The 22,798-nt window shown below is 39.3% G+C and overlaps 1 protein-coding gene across 1 annotated transcript in view; it reads right to left on the reverse strand.

Annotated features, from left to right (window-relative positions):
- Positions 1-11,467: 11,467 nt before the first annotated feature.
- LOC124264975 (radial spoke head protein 3 homolog B-like) overlaps positions 11,468-22,798 on the reverse strand; it is a 36,926-nt gene continuing 25,595 nt past the window's right edge. Inside the window, 1 exon segment of the mRNA XM_046699756.1 lies at positions 11,468-12,270. Coding sequence (XP_046555712.1) covers positions 12,139-12,270 — 132 coding nt within the window. The 3' untranslated portion in view covers positions 11,468-12,138.

Below are 22,798 nucleotides of genomic sequence, written 5' to 3' on the forward strand. Positions count from 1 at the left end.
TTGTTGTAGAGGAGAGAGCATTCCATAAACTTGCAGAATTATAAATAAATTGCTTTTGGAGAATTGAGGTGCGAAATTTAGGAACAGCCAAATCTGATTTGTTACGCAAGTTGTATCCGGAAATGATTTCAGTAAAAGGTGAAAGTAAATCAATCGATGTATTCGACTTATCGATGTATTCGCGACATAGGTATGTGTATGAGGGTAGAAAAAAAAGATGTTCGAATATTGAACAATTCCTTTATTCAGCACATATTAAAATATAGCACACCAATCAGGAGCTTGCATATTAACAATTTTGTAGAATGTACATAGATTTCTTTGTGTTCGTCTAACTTTCAACGGTAACCAACCAGTTTCACTGTATAAACTATATCTTGAAGCGAATTTAGGCAATCCGGTTGCCATTCTTGCTGCTTTATCATAAATAAAGCTAGAGCAATTATCCCAGACCTCAGATGCATATTCTAAAATACTTAGGCCTAATATACATTTGATACATACTAGAAAGGATATATCTAGGTAATACGTACTTTAGCGTCCGTAATGAGGAAACAATTTTTGAGGCCTTTTCTATTACAGCAGATACATGATGAGACCATTTTGTATTATCAGAAAAGATGACACCGAGGTGTTTATGTTGATGTACACGTTCCAAATGTTCATTATTGAAAATCAAGTCAGGGACTTGTGGACAATTTCCATTTTTAAAAAGCATGATTTTTTTCTTATTCGGATTAAACTTACCTAAACATTTGTCAGCCCATTCATTCGATGTTGCTAAAACATAGTTAAGAGTAGCTTCTATGGTTTTTTTACATCTTTTCCTGCAACACCTATCGAATTGTCGTCGGCGAACAGTCTTGTGACATTTGTTAGAGTTTCAGGTAAATCATTGATGTACACAAGGAACAGAAATGGACCAAGGACAGATCCTTGAGGAACCCCTGCAGTAACATTTAATACTTTAGTAACAGTAAATAATTCAAATACTTTGTTGCACTTTGACAAAGTCATAATCAGTTACCGATATAACACTCCATAATGTTGGTATCATGGCAAACTCTTATGTTGTAGTCCAAATCTGATACGTAGCTATATACTTTTTTATCAGAGCGCACAATTACTACGTTGGATTGGATGAGCAAGGCCACATGCATTACGCCCATGCGTACACCCACAGGCGGAACTGTGTTTCTTCAACGGTTGTGTTTTCCCACTGCTCTCCGCCCCTAACGACTGTCTCATGTCCCCCGTCCTCTCCCCACAGGTACACTCCGCCGCCCTAAAACACCAACTTCCTTGGCTGTATGTCTAACCACCCTCTGTAAGATGATGATAGACAAGACATAACTACTGGCTCTCAGAGGCGACTCTGTATGCGGGTCATGCTGTCACGCCGCCGGTTCTCAGCGGTGCAACTCAACGCTCAACAACTCAGATTTCCTCAACACTAAAAACGGCTTATAATGAAAGCCCTGCTAATCAGTTTATTGTAAAAGTTTTGCCCCAGGTAGTGGTTTAAAAAGTAAAGAATGAAACCGGTAATTTTTTTGTTATCTGATAGTCAGTGCGAATGAATTCAGGCCGAAATGATAGAGGGTGGCTGATGTCGCGTGCAGGGGGTCGAGGAAGCGAGGCCGCTGGGTGTGCCAGTGTGAGAACCGGCCTGCCCATACACCACATGTTAACTCTACCCGGCTGCCTGGCTGGCCCCTCGTTCACCCCGTCCACCTCCGTTCCTTTCCCGCTACACTGCATTAATGGGCTGATGGCAACAGAATTCGCCCAGTAAACATGGTGGTGTGGAACTGTTTCTTGTAACAAGCTACACATAAGATAAGATCACCCAGCCAGTGACGGCAGACTGGTGTTACTTGGAGGAATCTTCTCCCGTGAAGCAGCAGTGTGTTGGCCATCCAGGAAACCCCGAGCGTGAGGCAGGAGAGTGTCCAATAGAAGTAAAAGTGCGTGTTAATGGACGAATGAGATGGAGTCGCGTGCGGTTCACGTGCAAGCACCGTTCCGTGTGACGCGAACCTGATGCAGCACAGAGAAGCGTATGGCGGAGCAGGGAGAGGCCCATATGACGGGACGGGGGGAGCACTTGTAACGCCTTCTTACCACGTGACCCCACAAATACAGTGAATCGGAACAAGCTTGTAGATGCAAGGGAAAACTATGAGAAGTAAAGTCCATAAAAGAACCCCTACCTTGTCCCTGGCACAGCCCTCCCGTTCTCGTGTACTACTTACACAGTAGAATACCGGGATCTGTCAAGGATACCACTGTGGGAATAATCCTCAATGAACAACCCGTATGACTGCTTGCAATTCTGATAACTTTTATGCATTTGATGCAACAAATGTCCCAGGTTAGATTTTCCCAGAGATAACCTTAAACAACTTTATTTCTCTCTCCTTGTGAGAACCTTGTGGTATTATCTTATAACAAAAACCCGTCCATGGTAGCGTTTTCAAGCTGTAAGTAAACTTAGCACATGGCTGTAGATCCCCAGAATAACCAAAGTCACCATATTCTCAATAAAGAATCGAAGCGTAATTCCTTTCAACATTCAGTCTGGTATGTTTGGTTTTAGCATTTCCTTTATCAACTATCGCCAGAAAGTCCTGTGCAGAACTTCTGCATACAAACCTTTCACTGTTCATGAAACTTAAACCGAATACCTGTCAGTATGTATATACATACGTATGTAGCCCTTTTCTGAGTGAGAGAAATACTAACGGTTGTCCTGAGAGAGCCATCTAACAGAGAAAACACTGGGCCATCTAACAGAGATAACACTGGGCCATCTAACAGATATAACACTGGGCCATCTAACAGAGATATCACTGGGCCATATAACAGAGATAACACTAGGCCATCAAACAGAGATAACACTGGGCCATCTAACAGAGATAACACTGGGCCATGTAACAGAGATAACACTGGGCCATCTAACAGAGATAACACTGGGCCATCTAACAGAGATAACACTGGGACATCTAACAGAGATATCACTGGGCCATCTAACAGAGATAACACTGGGTTATCTAACAGAGATATCACTGGACCATCTAACAGAGATAACACTGGGCCATCTAACAGAGATATCACTGGGCCATCTAACAGAGATAACACTGGGTTATCTAACAGAGATATCACTGGGCCATGTAACAAAGATAACACAGGTCCATCTAACAGAGATAACACTGGGCCATCTAACAGAGATATCACTGGGCCATCTAACAGAGATAACACTGGGCCATCTAACAGAGATAACACTGGGCCATCTAACAGAGATAACACTGGGCCATCTAACAGAGATATCACTGGGCCATCTAACAGAGATAACACAGGGCCATCTAACAGAGATAACACAGGGCCATCTAACAGAGATATCACTGGGCCATCTAACAAAGATAACACTGGGCCATCTAACAGGGATAACACAGGGCCATCTAACAGAGATAACACTGGGCCATCTAACAGAGATAACACTGGGCAATCTAGCAGAGATATCACTGTGCCATCTTACAGAGATAACATTGGGCCCTCTAAAAGGGATATCACTGGGCCATCTAACAGGGATAACGCTCGGTTTGGGTAAATGGGATTAACTAGTGACACGTGCTTCCACGGGCGAGGTTCAGTTCTTACTCTGATTACGTCTCCATGCAGTTGTTTGAGATTATCATATTGTGCAACACCACAACTCCACAGCAAGGCTACATAGCCTTTACAGTTTACTGTAAATGGTTATGGTTTATCGGGGTCATTTCTCGTAGAACATTCGGGTTATTTGCGTAAGTTGTTTTGATTAACATCACATGTATGTAGGAGGCACGTATTGATACATTATGCATGTATTCGTAGGAGACACGTATTGATACATTATGCATGTATTGGTAGGAGACACGTTTGATACATTATGCATGTTTTGGTAGGAGACACGTATTGATACAATATGCATGTATTGGTAGGAGACACGTATTGATACACTATGCATGTATTGGTAGGAGACACGTTCTATATAATATGCATGTATTGGTAGGAGGCACGTATTGATACATTATCCATGTATTGGTAGAAGACACGTATTGATACATTATGCATGTATTGGTAGGAGACACGTTCGATACAATATGCATGTATTGGTAGGAGGCACGTATTGATACAATATGCATGTATTGGTAGGAGACACGTATTGATACATTATGCATGCATTGGTAGGAGACAAGTTCGATATAATCTGCATGTATTGGTAGGAGGCACGTATTTATACATTATGCATGTATTGGTAGGAGACACGTTTGATACAATATGCATGTATTGGTAGGAGGCACGTATTGATACAATGTGCATGTATTGGTAGGAGGCACGTATTGATACAATATGCATGTATTGGTAGGAGACACGTATTGATACATTATGCATGTATTGGTAGGAGGCACGTATTGATACAATATGCATGTATTGGTAGGAGGCACGTGTTGATCCATTATGCATGTATTGGTAGGAGGCACGTATTAATACATTATGCATGTATTGGTAGGAGGCACGTATTCATACATTATGCATGTATTGGTAGGAGACACGTATTGATACATTATGCATGTATTGGTAGGAGGCACGTATTGATACATTATGCATGTATTGGTAGGAGACATGTATTTATACAACATGCATGTATTGGTAGGAGACACGTATTGATACATTATGCATGTATTGGTAGGAGACACGTATTGATACAGTATGCATGTATTGGTAGGAGACACGTATTGATACACTATGCATGTATTGGTAGGAGACACGTATTCATACATTATGCATGTATTGGTAGGATGCACGTATTGATACAATATGCATGTATTGGTAGGAGACATGTATTGATACAATATCCATGTATTGGTAGGAGGCACGTTTGATACAATATGCATGTATTGGTAGGAGGCACGTATTGATACATTATGCATGTATTGGTAGGAGACACGTATTGATACAGTATGCATGTATTGGTAGGAGACACGTATTGATACACTATGCATGTATTGGTAGGAGACACGTATTCATACATTATCCATGTATTGGTAGGAGGCACGTTTGATACAATATGCATGTATTGGTAGGAGGCACGTATTGATACAATGTGCATGTATTGGTAGGAGACACGTATTGATACAATATGCATGTATTGGTAGGAGACACGTATTGATACAATATGCATGTATTGGTAGGAGGCACGTATTGATACATTATGCATGTTTTGGTAGGAGACCCGTATTGATACATTATGCATGTATTGGTAGGAGGCACGTATTCATACATTATGCATGTTTTGGTAGGAGCCACGTATTGATACATTATGCATGTATTGGTAGGAGACACGTATTGATACATTATGCATGTATTGGTAGGAGACACGTATTGATACATTATGCATGTATTTGTAGGAGGCACGTATTGATACAATGTGCATGTATTGGTAGGAGACACGTATTGATACAATATGCATGTATTGGTAGGAGACACGTATTGATACAATATGCATGTATTGGTAGAAGACACGTATTGATACATTATGCATGTATTGGTAGGAGACACGTATTGATACATTATGCATGTATTGGTAGGAGGCACGTATTGATACATTATGCATGCATTGGTAGGAGACAAGTTCGATATAATCTGCATGTATTGGTAGGAGGCACGTATTTATACATTATGCATGTATTGGCAGAAGACACGTTTGATACAATATGCATGTATTGGTAGGAGGCACGTATTGATACAATGTGCATGTATTGGTAGGAGACACGTATTGATACATTATGCATGTATTGGTAGGAGACACGTATTGATACATTATGCATGTATTGGTAGGAAGCACGTATTGATGCAATATCCGTGTATTGGTAGGAGGCACGTGTTAATACATTATGCATGTATTGGTAGGAGACACGTATTGATACATTATGCATGTATTGGTAGGAGGCACGTATTGATACATTATGCATGTATTGGTAGGAGACACGTATTGATACATTATGCATGTATTGGTAGGAGGCACGTACATTATGCATTGATACAATATGCATGTATTGGTAGGAGGCACGTATTGATACATTATGCATGTATTGGTAGGAGACACGTATTGATACATTATGCATGTATTGGTAGGAGACACGTATTGATACATTATGCATGTATTTGTAGGAGGCACGTATTGATACAATGTGCATGTATTGGTAGGAGACACGTATTGATACATTATGCATGTATTGGTAGGAGACACGTATTGATACAGTATGCATGTATTGGTAGGAGACACGTATTGATACATTATGCATGTATTGGTAGGAGACACGTATTCATACATTATCCATGTATTGGTAGGGCACGTATTGATACAATATGCATGTATTGGTAGGAGGCACGTATTGATACAATGTGCATGTATTGGTAGGAGACACGTATTGATACAATATGCATGTATTGGTAGGAGACACGTATTGATACAATATGCATGTATTGGTAGGAGGCACGTATTGATACATTATGCATGTTTTGGTAGGAGACCAGCATATTGATACATTATGCATGTATTGGTAGGAGGCACGTATTCATACATTATGCATGTTTTGGTAGGAACCACGTATTGATACATTATGCATGTATTGGTAGGAGACACGTATTGATACATTATGCATGTATTGGTAGGAGACACGTATTGATACATTATGCATGTATTTGTAGGAGGCACGTATTGATACAATGTGCATGTATTGGTAGGAGACACGTATTGATACAATATGCATGTATTGGTAGGAGACACGTATTGATACAATATGCATGTATTGGTAGGAGACACGTATTGATACATTATGCATGTATTGGTAGGAGACACGTATTGATACATTATGCATGTATTGGTAGGAGGCACGTATTGATACATTATGCATGCATTGGTAGGAGACAAGTTCGATATAATCTGCATGTATTGGTAGGAGGCACGTATTTATACATTTGCATACAGAAGACACGTTTGTATATGCATGTATTGAGTAGGAGGCGTATTGATACAATATGCATGTATTGGTAGGAGACACGTATTGATACATGATGCACGTATTGGATTGATACATTATGCATGTATTTGCATCCGTGTAGGTGGAGGCACGTGTTAATACATTATGCATGTATTGGTAGGAGACACGTATTGATACATTATGCATGTATTGGTAGGAGGCACGTATTTATACATTATGCATGTATTGGTAGGAGGCACGTATTGATACATTATGCATGTATTAGTAGGAGGCACGTATTGATACATTATGCATGTATTGGTAGGAGGCACGTATTGATACATTATGCATGTATTGGTAGGAGACACGTATTGATACAGTATGCATGTATTGGATACATTATGCATGTATTTGTAGGGAGACACGCATTGATACATTATGCATGTATTGGTAGGAGACACGTATTGATACAATATGCATGTATTGGTAGGAGGCACGTATTGATGCAATATCCATGTATTGGTAGGAGGCACGTGTTGATACACTATGCATGTATTGGTAGGAGACACGTATTGATACATTATGCATGTATTGGTAGGAGGCACGTATTTATACATTATGCATGTATTGGTAGGAGGCACATATTGATACATTATGCATGTATTGGTAGGCACGTATTGATACATTATGCATGTATTGGTAGGAGGCACGTATTGATACATTATGCATGTATTGGTAGGAGACATGTATTGATACATTATGCATGTATTGGTAGGAGACACGTATTGATACATTATGCATGTATTGGTAGGCACGTATTGATACACTATGCATGTATTGGTAGGAGACACTGTATTGATACATTATGCATTATTGGTAGGAGGCACGTATTGATACATTATGCATGTATTGGTAGGAGACACATTGATACAATATGCATGTATTGGTAGGAGGCACGCATTGATGATATGCATGTATGCGTATTGATATTGGTAGGAGACCACGTATTGATACATATGCATGTATTGGTAGGAGACACGTATTGATACATTATGCATGTATTGGTAGGAGACAATGTATTGATACATTATGCATGTATTGCATGTAGGATGCGTATTGATACATTATGCATGTATTGGTAGGATGCACGTATTCATACATTATGCATGTAATGGTAGGAGCCACGTATTGATACATTATGCATGTATTAGTAGAAGGCACGTATTGATACATTATGCATGTATTGGTAGGAGACACGTATTGATACATTATGCATGTATTTGTAGGAGACACATATTGATACAATATGCATGTATTGGTAGGAGACACGTATTGATACACTATGCATGTATTGGTAGGAGACACGTATTGATACATTATGCATGTATTGGTAGGGTGCACATATTGATACATTATGCATGTATTGGTAGGAGGCACGTAATGATACAATGTCCATGTATTGGTAGGAGACACGTATTGATACACTATGCATGTATTAGTAGGAGACACGTATTGATACATTATGCATGTATTGGTAGGAGACACGTATTGATACACTATGCATGTATTGGTAGGAGACACGTATTGATACATTATGCATGTATTGGTAGGAGACACGTATTGATACATTATGCATGTATTGGTTAGAGACACGTATTGATACAATATGCATGTATTGGTAGGAGACACGTATTGATACATTATGCATGTATTGGTAGGGTGCACGTATTGATACAATATGCATGTATTGGTAGGAGGCACGTAATGATACAATATCCATGTATTGGTAGGAGACACGTATTGATACATTATGCATGCATTGGTAGGACACACGTTCGATGTAATATGCATGTATTGGTAGGAGGCACGTATTGATACATTATGCATGTATTCGTCGGAGACACGTTTGATACAATATGCGTGTATTGGTAGGAGGCACGTATTGATACAATGTGCATGTATTGGTAGGAGGCACGTGTTCATACATTATGCATGTATTGGTAGGAGACACGTATTGATACAATCTGCATGTATTTGTAGGAGACACGTATTGATACATTATGCATGTATTGGTACGAGACACGTATTGATACAATATGCATGTATTGGTAGGAGACCCGTATTGATACATTATGCATGTATTTGTAGGAGACACGTATTGATACATTATGCATGTATTGGTAGGATGCACGTATTGATACAATATGCATGTATTGGTAGGAGACACGTATGGATACATTATGCATGTATTGGTATGAGACACGTATTGATACATTATGCATGTATTGGTAGGAGGCACGTATTGATACAATATGCATGATGTATTGGTAGGAGGCACGTATTGATAGAAAAGACGTTAGATAGTAAGTCAATACATGGTTGACTAGCGCGGGTAACTCTAATCAGAACGTGCGTTACTCCAGTTCCAGCACCTGTATTTGTCAATAAAACTTCATTTGAGCGCTCTTTGAAAATAAGAAAATCGAAAATGAAAGTTGTGAATGAGTGAAGACAAATATAATTTACACCAACATGCATGCATCTATAGGAATCCGCCATCCATCTTAAACGTGTAGGGGAGATGAAAAGCCCTAATGTTTGCATAGATACACTTATGTACGAGTCATTCCGCTAGGTGGAGGGTGTTGCTTCCCAACGCCGCGATGTATGTACACAAACACTTGCGTCTGTATCCACCATCTCACTTAACGGGGGTAAACCCATTCTTCACTCAAGCGGGAAAGGGAACTGTCTCAGGGAAAGTGTTTCATTATGTACGTAAATTACCGAGGTTTTTATGTTGATTCTTTTCAGCCTTTGAAACGCTGGCCTTGTTTGAACACACGTTTTTTCATCTAGAGAGTCAAGAGATTGACATTAAGGACTGAGAGGCATGTTAAAACGTCACATAGATAACGTGGCAAGGCGGTTGGCAGCAGGTCCGTGAACCTCCTACGTTGAAGTAGATGTATTTCACAAGTGTGAGGGAAATAGTTCATCGCCTCCATGCCCAGTGGTCAACAACATCACACAAAAGATTCACGTGCAGATAGTTACTATCTTGGACACAAACTGATGCGGCACGTGGCAGTCACGTGCGCAGTAATGACAGAAACTGCTTGTCAAATGGTCCATGTTTTCTTATTGTTGGAGGAGAATGAGATGTTCCCCTTTGACTTCTGGAAAGAAGCTGCAAGACAGCCCGGCCTGGCGCCTATTGACTTGGGAGATTAAAACATAACTACCCCGCTCAGATCATTAAACTTGGACAAAGACACGAGTGTTGATAGTTTTATATCCTGGTCGTGAAGGCAAGTGGCGGTGACCAAGGTCGGGAGAAACATTACAATACCCGGGCGAGGGAAGAGGTGTGACTAGCGGTGTCCCTCCCCATACGAACATATTGACACAAACAGAGAACACTCTCCCACCAGTCACCCGATTACTCATCACTAAACAAAATATATACAGAAACAAAACGTGCTCTTGTTCTGAACTGGGTGTCGAAAAAGAAATTTTCAATGATGAACGTCGATCTGAGTCTGTAACCTCAGTGAACACTACCTCATCTGAAACAAGTGGAAGATGACACTTCACATATTTGAACCGAACAAAGTTGAAAACTTGATACATATTTTGTTGAAGAAGTTAACACTTTCAGCAGACTCTTTTATCGCCATTACTCTCTCATTTATTGTATAAACAAATTTTCACAATATATATTTATGTATATATGTTTAGGGACCGTTCATAATTTATGGCTAGGGGGTGATGATGATTTTAAGGGGGCGGTCACCCATTTTGTTTTGGGGAGAGGGGGCATCAATTTGATACACATGTACCGAGGGTGGGGGGGTCAAAAATTTTGTGCACAATAATATTTTTAAATTATGCTTAAAAAATATGGCAAGGGGGAGGGGGTCATTGCTTTGTACATGACATGCAGGGCGGTCTTCACTTACTTTGTACCTAAATTTTAGGGGGGGGCACTCACATAGTACATGCCTCTCTATATAAATCATCATCATCACCACACACACACACACACACACACACCACCACCATAAATTATTGAAGGGTCCCTTACCATGACTAGACATTTGCTGTAAAACGTTGTGGACTCAGTACAAATGTCTTTTCTGAAACTGACTGACTGACAAGTCCTATCTAATAGTCACATAGTTTTGTTCACATTATAGTGTTTTATTTCTACCAGTTATTATAAATCTTAATATATGTTGCATTCAGCATACATAACAAACAGCATGTATAACATTGTTGCAGATATCATCTTGAATCTTGCACACATTTCCTGGAAATCTACTTGAAGTTTTATTGTATATCCTGCGGTTCATAGACAGCTGAGATACGATTCACATTTTCTAATTCATTTTCAATAACAATAGAAATCTTTCAACAAAAAAACACAAGTACCAAGATTCAACAAAAGATGGAAGTTTATTGATAAAAATATAGTATTAATCAGAATCAGAGATGAAAATAAGTTTGAGGGGTTTTATGTACATAGTGTCCAGTGTATACCACAGCTATAGTTCTGTACATCATCTTCCACATCCAACCAGACACATGTGGAGTGGAATGCAAGATAAGTTAACCTGGCAGAGAACACACTGCTATTTACATGCACTATGTGGCCAATGACAGACACTGTATAACTGTACAATAGCATACATGCATGCCCTGTATAGAATGAGGCAGACATACGACATGCCCATGTATGATCATGCTGTGTGCTGTCATTACAAAATACAAACTCACACATTGTAAATATATGACACTTATATAACAAATTTCATAAATACAAAACATATCATAGTATCCTGTTAACTTTTACACTATTTTAAAATCTTCAGAACTCAAATGTTCACTAGTTCCAGTGAACTTACTATTTGAATCTTCAATCATTTCTTGTTTTCTTCCTCCAAACTTGTATATTCACACAGGCATTCACAATGATTTACAGTGACATTTATAACAAATAATAAATATGTCAATGGATGGCATGTTTGTAAACTACCAAAATAACGAGATTTGCATAATGCTCAAATGCAATTAGACATGATTAGTATTGAGTATGTTGTGGGTGTTTTCAGTCTTCTGTGGTCTGATCCTCATCTTGTTCTCCCCCCTCCTCACCCCCTTCCTTAGTGTCCTCATCCTGAGACGGGGGCCCCTGGCTGGATTCTGGGGCAGGCTCTGAAGGACGGTCTATAGCATCACCCTGAAATGTCAAACCTGTACATGTACCTCAACATTCAACTCACAAACGATCAATACAGTTTGTATGGCTGTAATTGTTTCCTATCCGCTGTAGGACTAATGATTCCATCAACTGCTCAGGAGTGCTTCAACTTCAGGCACAACCATACATAATGACCTTGTATTTGATAACATCATAGGATGAAGATGCGATTGTCAATCACAGGGATGAAGTTTCACAGGAGCAGACCATGATTCAGTGAGTTCAGTCTTGAGATGGTAAACAAAGCTAAATGGTAAAATGACTTGTATGGAGAACTGCAGTGGCCTGTGACCAGTTGTCACTCCCACCACCACGCCCAACTGTACTGAGATGAAAACTGGGAAGTAGTCAGATGATCATACACATTGATGCGCATTACAAGTCCTGGGAACAACACTAAAACAAAGACCCCTGGACAGGTACATTGATACACCTCAACAGTCACCATTTGTTCCTTTACTGCCTCCTAACATAAATCAATACTCGCAATGCAGCTTCAATTGAAACTTGTTAAAGGTTAATAAAACCTCTTTATCTCAGTAATGAGTTGTCATACATTGTCTATGTTGTTCCCATCAACTGATCAACTGATCACTTAATGTAATAGTCACATGATTAACTCTTGTAAATTCTATTTTTGCTATGAGAAAAACCACAATGGACTTTATCACAGCGACTTTAGGCCTGGGATGTTTTGAGTGAGTGAGTTTTGTTTTACTCTGCTTTTAGCAGTATTCCAGCAATATCACGGCTGGGTACACCAGAAATGGGCTTCACACATTATACCCAAGTTGGAAATGGAACCCGGACCCACTGGCTACCCCACCGTCCCTGGGGGATGTTTGGAGCTGTGAGTTGTTATGGTAGGGGTGTTGTTCTTTTCTTTTCATTTTTTTTCGGGGAGGGGTGGTGGTAACGTTGGGATTTCTTGGGGTGGTGGATTATGATATGGTAAGGTAGGCAAGTTCAGGGTCAATGCATTTGTATACTGCTTTTCTTGTTATTTAGACATTAGTTTTATATTTCAACCTCCATGCAGAATATTCTTATGGAATATTTCGAGGAGGAAAACAAAAAATATCACAGAAAAATCAGAACATTCTAAAGAAATTGATTCTGAACATTGCAATACACTTACAGTGGAAAGTGTTAATTGCCAACATGGTTTTGTCCTACTTTAAACGGGGACATACATAAATTCGGCATTATTGTCCCTGAAGCCTGTAGCCTGTCCAACTGTGGCAATTGGTATGGTTGTCTAATATCACTCAATACCATGGAACAAAACAGCTATCCTGAAGCAAACAGCCAATGAATGTCAACTAGATGGCTATACAAAATACGCCTATTTTGGCAGGCTACTTGGGAACAACCAGTTGGTCTTATTCATTGAAGGGTTCTCTGTTTATTGCCCACTTTCTCAGCTACTAGACATCAGGACCCATGTCAAATATTATGTATCCAAACTATTAAATGAGCTCTTAAGAAATGAACATTTGAGCCAACACAGTTGAGTGGCGGCCATTGTCAGTAGTGAAATCTCATCAATCTGACTCCGCAATCAACAAACAGCCTCATTGTCAAGTGTCACAGGTGATGGGAATAATAACAACACCTCATATCCAATATGAATGCCCACAGATTTAAATCTCAACACATTAGATATGTATGGACTATAATATTTCCAAGGTCTGTTTAATTGCATCTCACCCAGCACAATCCCTAGAGGCCATGTAGGGGTGCTCAAAATCCTGTATTGTTATATGTATGGGTCCCAAATATGCAAGAAAACCTCTTTGAAACACAAAATTACAAACCACATTATAAATGAATGAGTGGATGGAATATTTAAATAGGTGGATGCTTTGTATAAACTCAATGATATTCTGTTCATGAAATCTATTCCTTTCTTTTTGGACCTATTTATTTAAAAGTAATAGCATTCAATATATGGTTTATTAGGTAATTGAAGAACCACTAAACTTTGTTTTTGTTACTCTTTTAACCATTACATATGAAAGATTTGTGGTTAGTCTTATGCGGAACACCAAATTTATTCTTTAAAAACTTGTGGTTAATTAATACCGAAAGCCATTAAAAGTGGCCAAAAGTCGCCTGCTTTCTCTCCCGCCAACTAAAACCACAGACAGGTTACGTAACTCTGTCGCCAGAGCACTGCAGTGACGCCATATGAGGAACGATTTTCAGTTAGTTGTATAGAAAGTGTGTAGCACGCTCATCATTTTGATGATTTCTCGACATCAACGATTTTACATACGCCAATCGCTGCTTTGTCGCCAATTGCTCCTAGGGGTCGGGTGATGGTGTCACCATGCACAGATTTCCACAGGACCCCGCAGTTCGTGCTAAATGGGTTATGTTTGTGAGTGCTGAAGCGAAAGCGTTGTGGAAGCCTGAAACGATATCTTACTTGTGTTCAGATCGCTTCACGGAAGTTAAAGAATCAAACTACTACTTACTAGTTATAGTAAAATATGTATATGATTGATGACCATAAAGATTTTCCATAACACAACTTGTAACATAACGATTTCTTCCTCGGAAGTGAGGTTGTGGTCGAAGTAACAATAATATTGTAAGTAGTATTATATTGACATCCACCTTCGCTGCCAGGAGAGAAATTGTTATGTTATACGCTATGTCATGCAAAATCCTATTATTATCAATAAAATACATATTTTACTACCAGTAGAAAGTAGTTTTGATTTTGTAACTCGGTGAAAACAAACCTAAATAGCATTTATCCACAGACTGGCGGATGTTCCGACAGGGCCGCCATTTTGGAAAATCGTAAAGTCTGTTAGAATTAATGAGATTATAGTTTGTTTTCATCAAGTTAGAAAATCAAAACTACTTTCTACTCGTAGTTAAATATGTATTGGAATCATAACCAAAAGGATTTTGCATGACACAACTTATAACATAACGATTTCTTCCACGGAAGCGAGGTGGGGGTCAAGTCACAATACTGCGCCGATAAATTTCTTGCTACATTCACATGGTTAATGTCCACTCACCAGTATGTAGATACTAGTCAATGTGCGTCTTTATATTTGGTCTTATAATCCTAATTAGTTTATTATCATACTTTTATGCATTTTGAAACTAAATAAAAAGCTGACGATCTGCTGATGATACTTATAGTGAATTTATAACAGAACTGTAATATCTAGACATTTTATAGTTTGCCAATGTGAATCATAATTCGCACACACACCCTAGTGTATGTTGTCTGTCTCATTACACTTCACGGCGAAAACAATGATTCTGTTGAATGCTACGACAAATGATTAAAAAACAAAATGCAAATATTAAAATTAAAACAGATTAAAGTTATAGGAACAATATCAGGCCATTACCTTGTTTGAGGAATGTATCCATCAATATCCACAAAACTGTTCCAAATGATGTGTCTTTTAACAGTTTAATATACGAAAAAGTGATAAATCTTTTCAGGTATTGGTGTATAGTCTCATTGGTCACCCAAGATAGCACACCTGGCAACTAATTGCATAATGTCCGCCTTTCATTAAAAACAGTAATTTAGTTAGCCAATAATGGGCAATCAATCAATGTATTGCCGGTTAATCCTTTGAAAGAAGGACGTTGTTTTTACGCAGACACCGACACGGCAGAGTGTATTCAGTATAGATTAGTAAATCTACATACATAAACACTACCTTTGACAATTCCGCTGTGTAAGATAAAAGTAATTAATCAATCAGCGTGTTATCGGTTAATCCTTTGATCGATGTTCATAATGTTGAATATTTACTCCAGACACAAGAAATGCCAAATGGGAACCTTTGTCGGTAATCTAAGTGTGTTACCACTAATTATACCTGTTATAAATTCATTAACTGACCATCAAGTGAATGATGACAAATAACATGTGTAGGTTTATACCACCTAACACGGGTTACAACAAGGGAGTATTAATTGCTGTATTGCATGTGAAAACTTATGGGCCGACACTGTTTTGAGAATACAAACAGATTTTTACATGACATGATTAAATATCGAGGTAAAAAACACAGAAATGGGATCAATTTGGATCAGTCATTATACAAATAGGGCCTAACGACACCAATCAATTGTGACAGAAGCGCTCTATGAAAACAAGTTGTAACTCGAAACTAGGCAAAGCAGGAGACAAAATTAAATGCCAGTAGATTGTGAGAACATATAGCTTTCATTTTCCACAACAATTGTCACGATTTCAGGTTTATACAAGCCTGTAAACAAGATAATTTTACCCCTAAAATGTAGATGAATTCTGCATCGCCCTCAAAGCTATTCCTCATATGACGCCACAGAGTCGCTAGCCGCCTGATTGGTTGAAATTTCGCTCATGGGTGAGAATTGTGCACTGTTGTCAAAAAGGTCGATTTAAGTCAATTAAAGGTCGAAATGAGTAGTTTTAATGACGGGTTTCATTTATAACGATGCCAGTTAGTGATTTATGTATTTTTACCCCTAGGGTTTATGTGACCTTTAACCGAATGTGCCTCTCAAGGTTACTGCTAGGGTACGGTTATGTTGAGAGCCAACATTGTAATGTCAGACAATTGCTGTGACAAGCTTCCAGGGCTAACTGTAGCTTGGGGTTCAGCTTGTTCATGCTCACTTGTTTTCAATGGATCAGCTATGCAGCTATTGTATGGTGCAACACCTACACTTATAATACACTGTTACCCCTACGTGAGAATTCCGCAACACATGCGGTAATCCGCAGTTTTTCCACAGAAATTACCGCATGCAAATGCCGCAACTTTGCCACACATGCGGAGTATTGGGACGCGGCATTTATGTGGAATTTTAGCGGCATGAAAACAGAAACAAATTAACATGAGGCCCTAATGCCACAAATCTACCACAAAAATGCCGCAAATCTACCACAAAAATGCCGCAGATATTCCGCACGAATTTACCGCAGAAAATCCGCAAGTTTACCGCAGAAATGCCGCATGACTGTAACTGTAGAAAATCCGCAAGTTTACCGCAGAAATGCCGCATGAGTAGGTGCTGATTTGCCGCATATTTTCCACAGAAAAGCCGCAAGTTTACCGCATGACTATTTGCAGTAGAAAATCGGACGCGAGTGATTGTTGCTGAAATACCGCAATCTTACCATACTCATTACAAGTAACACTGTAGACCAAAAAGCAACAGGTTACACGAAACAATTCATGTAGGTGTAACATTTAGGTATAAAGGGTTAGGGTCCCTTAAACAACAAATGAATCCAGCACAAAAAAGGCAAAAACTGTCATTTAAGAATTTAAGAAATTTTTATTTGTAAACAATGTAAAAAAACAACCAATGTAAAAAGAGCAGAAAATATTATCAATTTATCACATTTAAATATAAACTAAGTAAAAAAGGATACAGGTCTCAGAGCAAGCCTAGACAAATCACTCATCAGTTGTCTCCAGGAATCTTGATGGTTTGAGCAGGTCTGCCAGTTTTCGGTGGACATCAGCTTCAGTGCAGCGACCAGGAAAGCACTTCAAAATGATCCCTATTGAACGAAAAGAAGGAAGAAAAAGTGAAACTCAAGCCATGGAATATGAGTTCTGATCCCTTTTTCAAATTTCTATAATTGTAAAAAATGTGTGTTTTTTCAGCTCAACAAATCAATGTTGTTATGGACAATTAACAAGTGTCAGAAAACATATTTTTCTTCAAAATAACACCTGTATCAACGTGTGCAATGTGTTTTGGTTTGTAGGAATACCATGTTTTAAACACCTCCTAACCACCCCTCAAATCATGGTTGGCCCTCCCAGCTTTATGTTTTAACTGTTGCATTATTATCAACAGGTAATTACATTGAAGTTATGGTTTCATTCATTTTTATTTACTCACCAACTAATGCCTCCTTTTTGGTCTGATCAATGGCAGGTTTCCCTCTTGTGCCTGACGCGCTCCTCCCAACTATTTCTTCTAGGGAAAACATCTTTCGAAATAGTAATCCAATTGCCAAGCCAGGTGATTTCTTCCTCATGGCAAGACTTTCAAGTTGTTCCTGAAGACAAGAGCCCTACATTAATATTGCTACAACTTGTTGAAAATAATAGGCATTAATCACACCATCATTCTTAACGTAATTTCTTCTACCTCAGGCCTAATTTTTAACTTGCTTTATGGACCTAGTGACAGTACATTTTTCTGAAATGGAAAATTAATATTCAGAAGTTTTTCTTATCCCATTGATAAGCAGAGTGCATACTGCACCCCAATAAATATTTTCTCAACAAAGACTCACTGAAGTTGACATTTTAATATGGGAATGAAAATAAAGTTTGTTGTTTTCATGACATTGTCAGGATGAATAGATGCACATCACAATTCCCACTGTATTCATCAGGTTTGTGTTGCCTAAAACAACAACTGTCCTACATTCTCCTTCCACATTAAACCATTTCTACATTTTTACCCCAGACATTCTGCAGTGTACCAGCAAGCTAAAGCAAATACTGGATTGATTTCATTCTTCCCATCATTTTAGTGACAAATATATTTCTGTAAACAATCTGTAAAGCAAGTAAAAGAGAACAAAAGAAAAGCATAAATATTACAACATCTTTCATAAGAAGAACATCAGCCTACCTCAAGAAATCCATTGTAAAGCGTCTGTGTATAGTTCTGTAGATCATGCTTCTTCTGTTGATGTTCTGCTGGAATCTGAAAGTAAATATATTCTTCACTGACATATTCAAACCCTCAGCACTGAAAGTAGAGAAAAACCCGAAGTATCTTTTTTATGTCAAATACCTGTTCTTCCACTGACACAATCCACAAAAATTGTTTAACCTTCAGAACAGAACAGAACTTTTATTACGCTCAGGCCGGGATATTCGACGTAACAGGTACAAATATACAGTTGAGGACACATGGGACGGCGGGATGGTTTACAAGGAAGATTGTACAGCTTTTACGATAGGACTACAAAATATACAATTTTCCGTTACCCACTGCTTTCAGATATGTGCGTAATACTGCGTATTCCAGTCATTTTACTCACCTAAGTATTACGTCATTGAGTAATTTACTAAGCAGGTATGTTCTGCCTTATGCCATAACTTATCAAAACCAACTTAAATATAAGGGAAATGATTTCATTAAAAAATCACTCATCCTATACTGACAGTACAACACTAGTCCTATACTGACAGTACAACTTGATAGCAATCAATGTCTTTTTCATTATGCAAGCAATTTTTATAAATATATTCTGTACGCATTTGTTTTCAACTTTTTGTGTATTTAACATTTTAAATGCGTAATTGGTACGCAACAATTATTTTTCAATGCGTAAATGGAAATTTTCTTTGCATATTTTACCCCGATACGCAGCTTATCTGGGCCTCTGTAAAATTATGAAATAGAGCACTTACACTGTCGTCTCCAGATTGTCCAGTGTTTCTGGAGTTCTGAAAATATCAAAATGAATCATGTTACCAATATTAAAACATCAGGTAACAGCCACAGGGATACTATTTTTAATGCCTTTCATTCCTAATTACTTTGACATGAAACATTTTACAATGCTCCATTAAATGACTAACAAATGTACAATGTAATAATGCACTTAAACTTTACTCTACAAAATCATTTTGAATCATAAGACCATTTTTTACACAAATACACATTATATATCAACTAACTTTGAGTTCCTTTATCTCCCTCTCCAAAGAGTTCAGTGCCTGGTGGAGGTATTGAATTTCAAACCTCATGCTGTTACAATGTCCACAGCATGATGAATTTCTTGCATAGTCCGATGGTGACTCCAAAAGAACAGAACGATAAAAGCCAGGCGAGTTGGAAGGTGTATTGAAAGTATGTGGAGGTGAAAAGAAATTCAGAGTGAGTGATCCATGTTAGTGAAGGAAGTGGATGGAGCATGTCTGAGGGAAGAGAAAGCTGAAGAACAGATGGAGTCAGGACTTTGGAAAGGTTCAGGGGAGCAAGGAGGAGCAAGGGTTGTGTGTAAGAAACAGGTGGCGTGGGATGTGGAGGGGCCAGGTGCATGAGTGTGGGGGTGGAGGGGCCAGGTGGGGGTGGAGGGGCCAGGTGCATGGTGCACAGCGTGGGAGGTGGAGGGCCAGCATGCGTGTGAGTGGGAAGCATCAGGTGCATGCGTGTGGGAGAGTGGGAGAGGGCCAGGTGCACGCAGTAGTGGGGGTGGAGGGGCCAGGTGCATGCGTGTAGTGGGAGGTGGAGGGCCAGGTGCATGCGTGTGGTGGGAGGTGGAGGGGCCAGGTGCATGCGTGGTGGGAGGTGGAGGGCCAGGTGCATGCATGTGGTGGGAGGTGGAGGGGCCAGGTGCATGCGTGTGGGAGGTGGAGGGGCCAGGTGCATGCATGTGGGAGGTGGAGGGGCCAGGTGCATGCGTGTGGGAGGTGGAGGGGCCAGGTGCATGCATGTGGGGAGGTGGAGGGGCCAGGTGCATGCGTGTGGGAGGTGGAGGCCAGGTGCATGCATGTGGGAGGTGGAGGGGCCAGGTGCATGCGTGTGGGAGGTGGAGGGCCAGGTGGAGGGCCCAGGTGCTGCGTGGGAGGTGGAGGGCCAGGTGCATGCGCGTGGGAAGTGGGAGGTGGAGGGACAGAACGGGTGTGAGCATGTGGGAGGTGGAGGGACGGGGGCAGGAGTGTGGGTAGTGGTGGGTGCTGGAATAGGAACATGAGAAGTGAGCTGAACCGGGGCAGAGGTGAGTGAATCAAGAGCAGAGGCAGGGTATGAAAAGAAGCTGTTTCGCACAGACATGAGATGAATGGTGATGTGATGTCAAACACCTTCAGTTATCTTTGTGCTCCTTGACAAATTTAAGCCTGACTGAAATAACAATACGGTCTCACACATAGGCCCTTTAACACCCTACCAAAGGCATGAATAGCATTATCCTTGATTGTTAATGTGTTAGCACAAATGCATAAAATGTCACAATGCAGTACTCATTCGTGCCTTTCAACCATTGCGCACTAACAATATAGTGCACTGTACAAGTAGTCGGGGAGGGTGAGTTTGTTGTTGTTTTGCAGTATATGCTGGAAATTGGCTGGTGGATGTTGCTGTTTTAGTACTGTGTTGGCGAACGAAGATCTTGATTTGGTTTCCCTTGTTTCCCTTGCAGCGGTGTGCCTTATCTGTACTGAAAGTTGAACAAGTAAAGTGAACTTCATTATAGTCCTGTATTCTCTAGTGGACCCACTTTTCCAGAAAGACTAGGATGATTTGGTTGGTTAGATATTAACACCCCACTGAGCAATATTCCCAGCTACATGGCTGTCTGTAAATATTGAGTCTGGACCAGACAATCAGTAATTAACACACATGAGCATCGTTTATGCAATCATGAATTGATAACATGTCAACCTATAGAATCCAGTGGAGCCTGACCACCACAATCCCATTAGTAAGCCTCTTACAACTTAGCATGGAATGCTGAAGACTAATTCTAACCTGGATCTTCACAGAGTCAGCTGAGATGGACAATGCAATATATCCAGGTGACTTTGTCTTGATTGAATTAAAAATCTTAGAAATACCTTCTGCTTGAAATCTTTTGGTAATAAGAAATTTCAAATACAATTTGTTTACAAGCATGTTGTTGGTAACAGTAGAACAGTTATGTACTTAAAATTGTCAAAGAGTATGTATTATGTTACAATAATGATCAATAGCAAGTTTGTTAAGATTTTTCTTGGATTCATTTTCAAGAATATTATGCAAACTTTTCCATTCCAAACCTCCAGTACAAAATACATTATTGGTTTCAGATCAGAGAAGTAAAACTGATCAACTGGTAATTTATAAACATATGTTATCCACACCCAACTTTCCCATAGCAATCAAATGACAATAGACAGTTCTTTCAATTTCTTTTAAGAACTACCTCTCAATATTACACCATCTATTTTGATTTGTGATTAAACCAATTGGAAATCAATTAATTTCAAATGGCAGATGTATTTAATAATCGTGATCCAAGATGCAAGCGTACCTCTGTTCTCCAAGCCAGAATGCTCCCTGTTTCTTCCTCCAGGGCATCCACCTCCATGTTTCTTAACACTGTCAAGCTGAATGAAAAACAAAGAGCTATAACTGTATAGACTCTCTAAATAATGCTGAAATGTCACAGAAGAGAATAAACAGTTTATCAAAGTCACTGCATTATAGTAACCTACTACTTCTAATAATAAAAGAAATTTCAACTTCAGATTAATACTTCACTGATTTACCAAACAATTGCAATATATAGCCTTTCTTTTCTGTCAATTCATTATCACTTATATTTATATACTGGGATATTCGTACATACAAAAGCAGTCAAAGAAATATTTTGTTATCTAATTTGTTTGTTTTGGTTGATAAGCTTTGAAAATAACCAAATAAACAAAAATAAGGCATAGCAAAGGATATTAGTCTTTGGTATGCAAGTCAGTGTGTGATTGCACAATTCTGGAATTTCAAAAGAAATCAT

Source organism: Haliotis rubra, unplaced genomic scaffold, assembly GCF_003918875.1.
Source record: "Haliotis rubra isolate DU_JTF1 unplaced genomic scaffold, ASM391887v1 Scf953, whole genome shotgun sequence".
NCBI lineage: Eukaryota > Metazoa > Mollusca > Gastropoda > Lepetellida > Haliotidae > Haliotis > Haliotis rubra.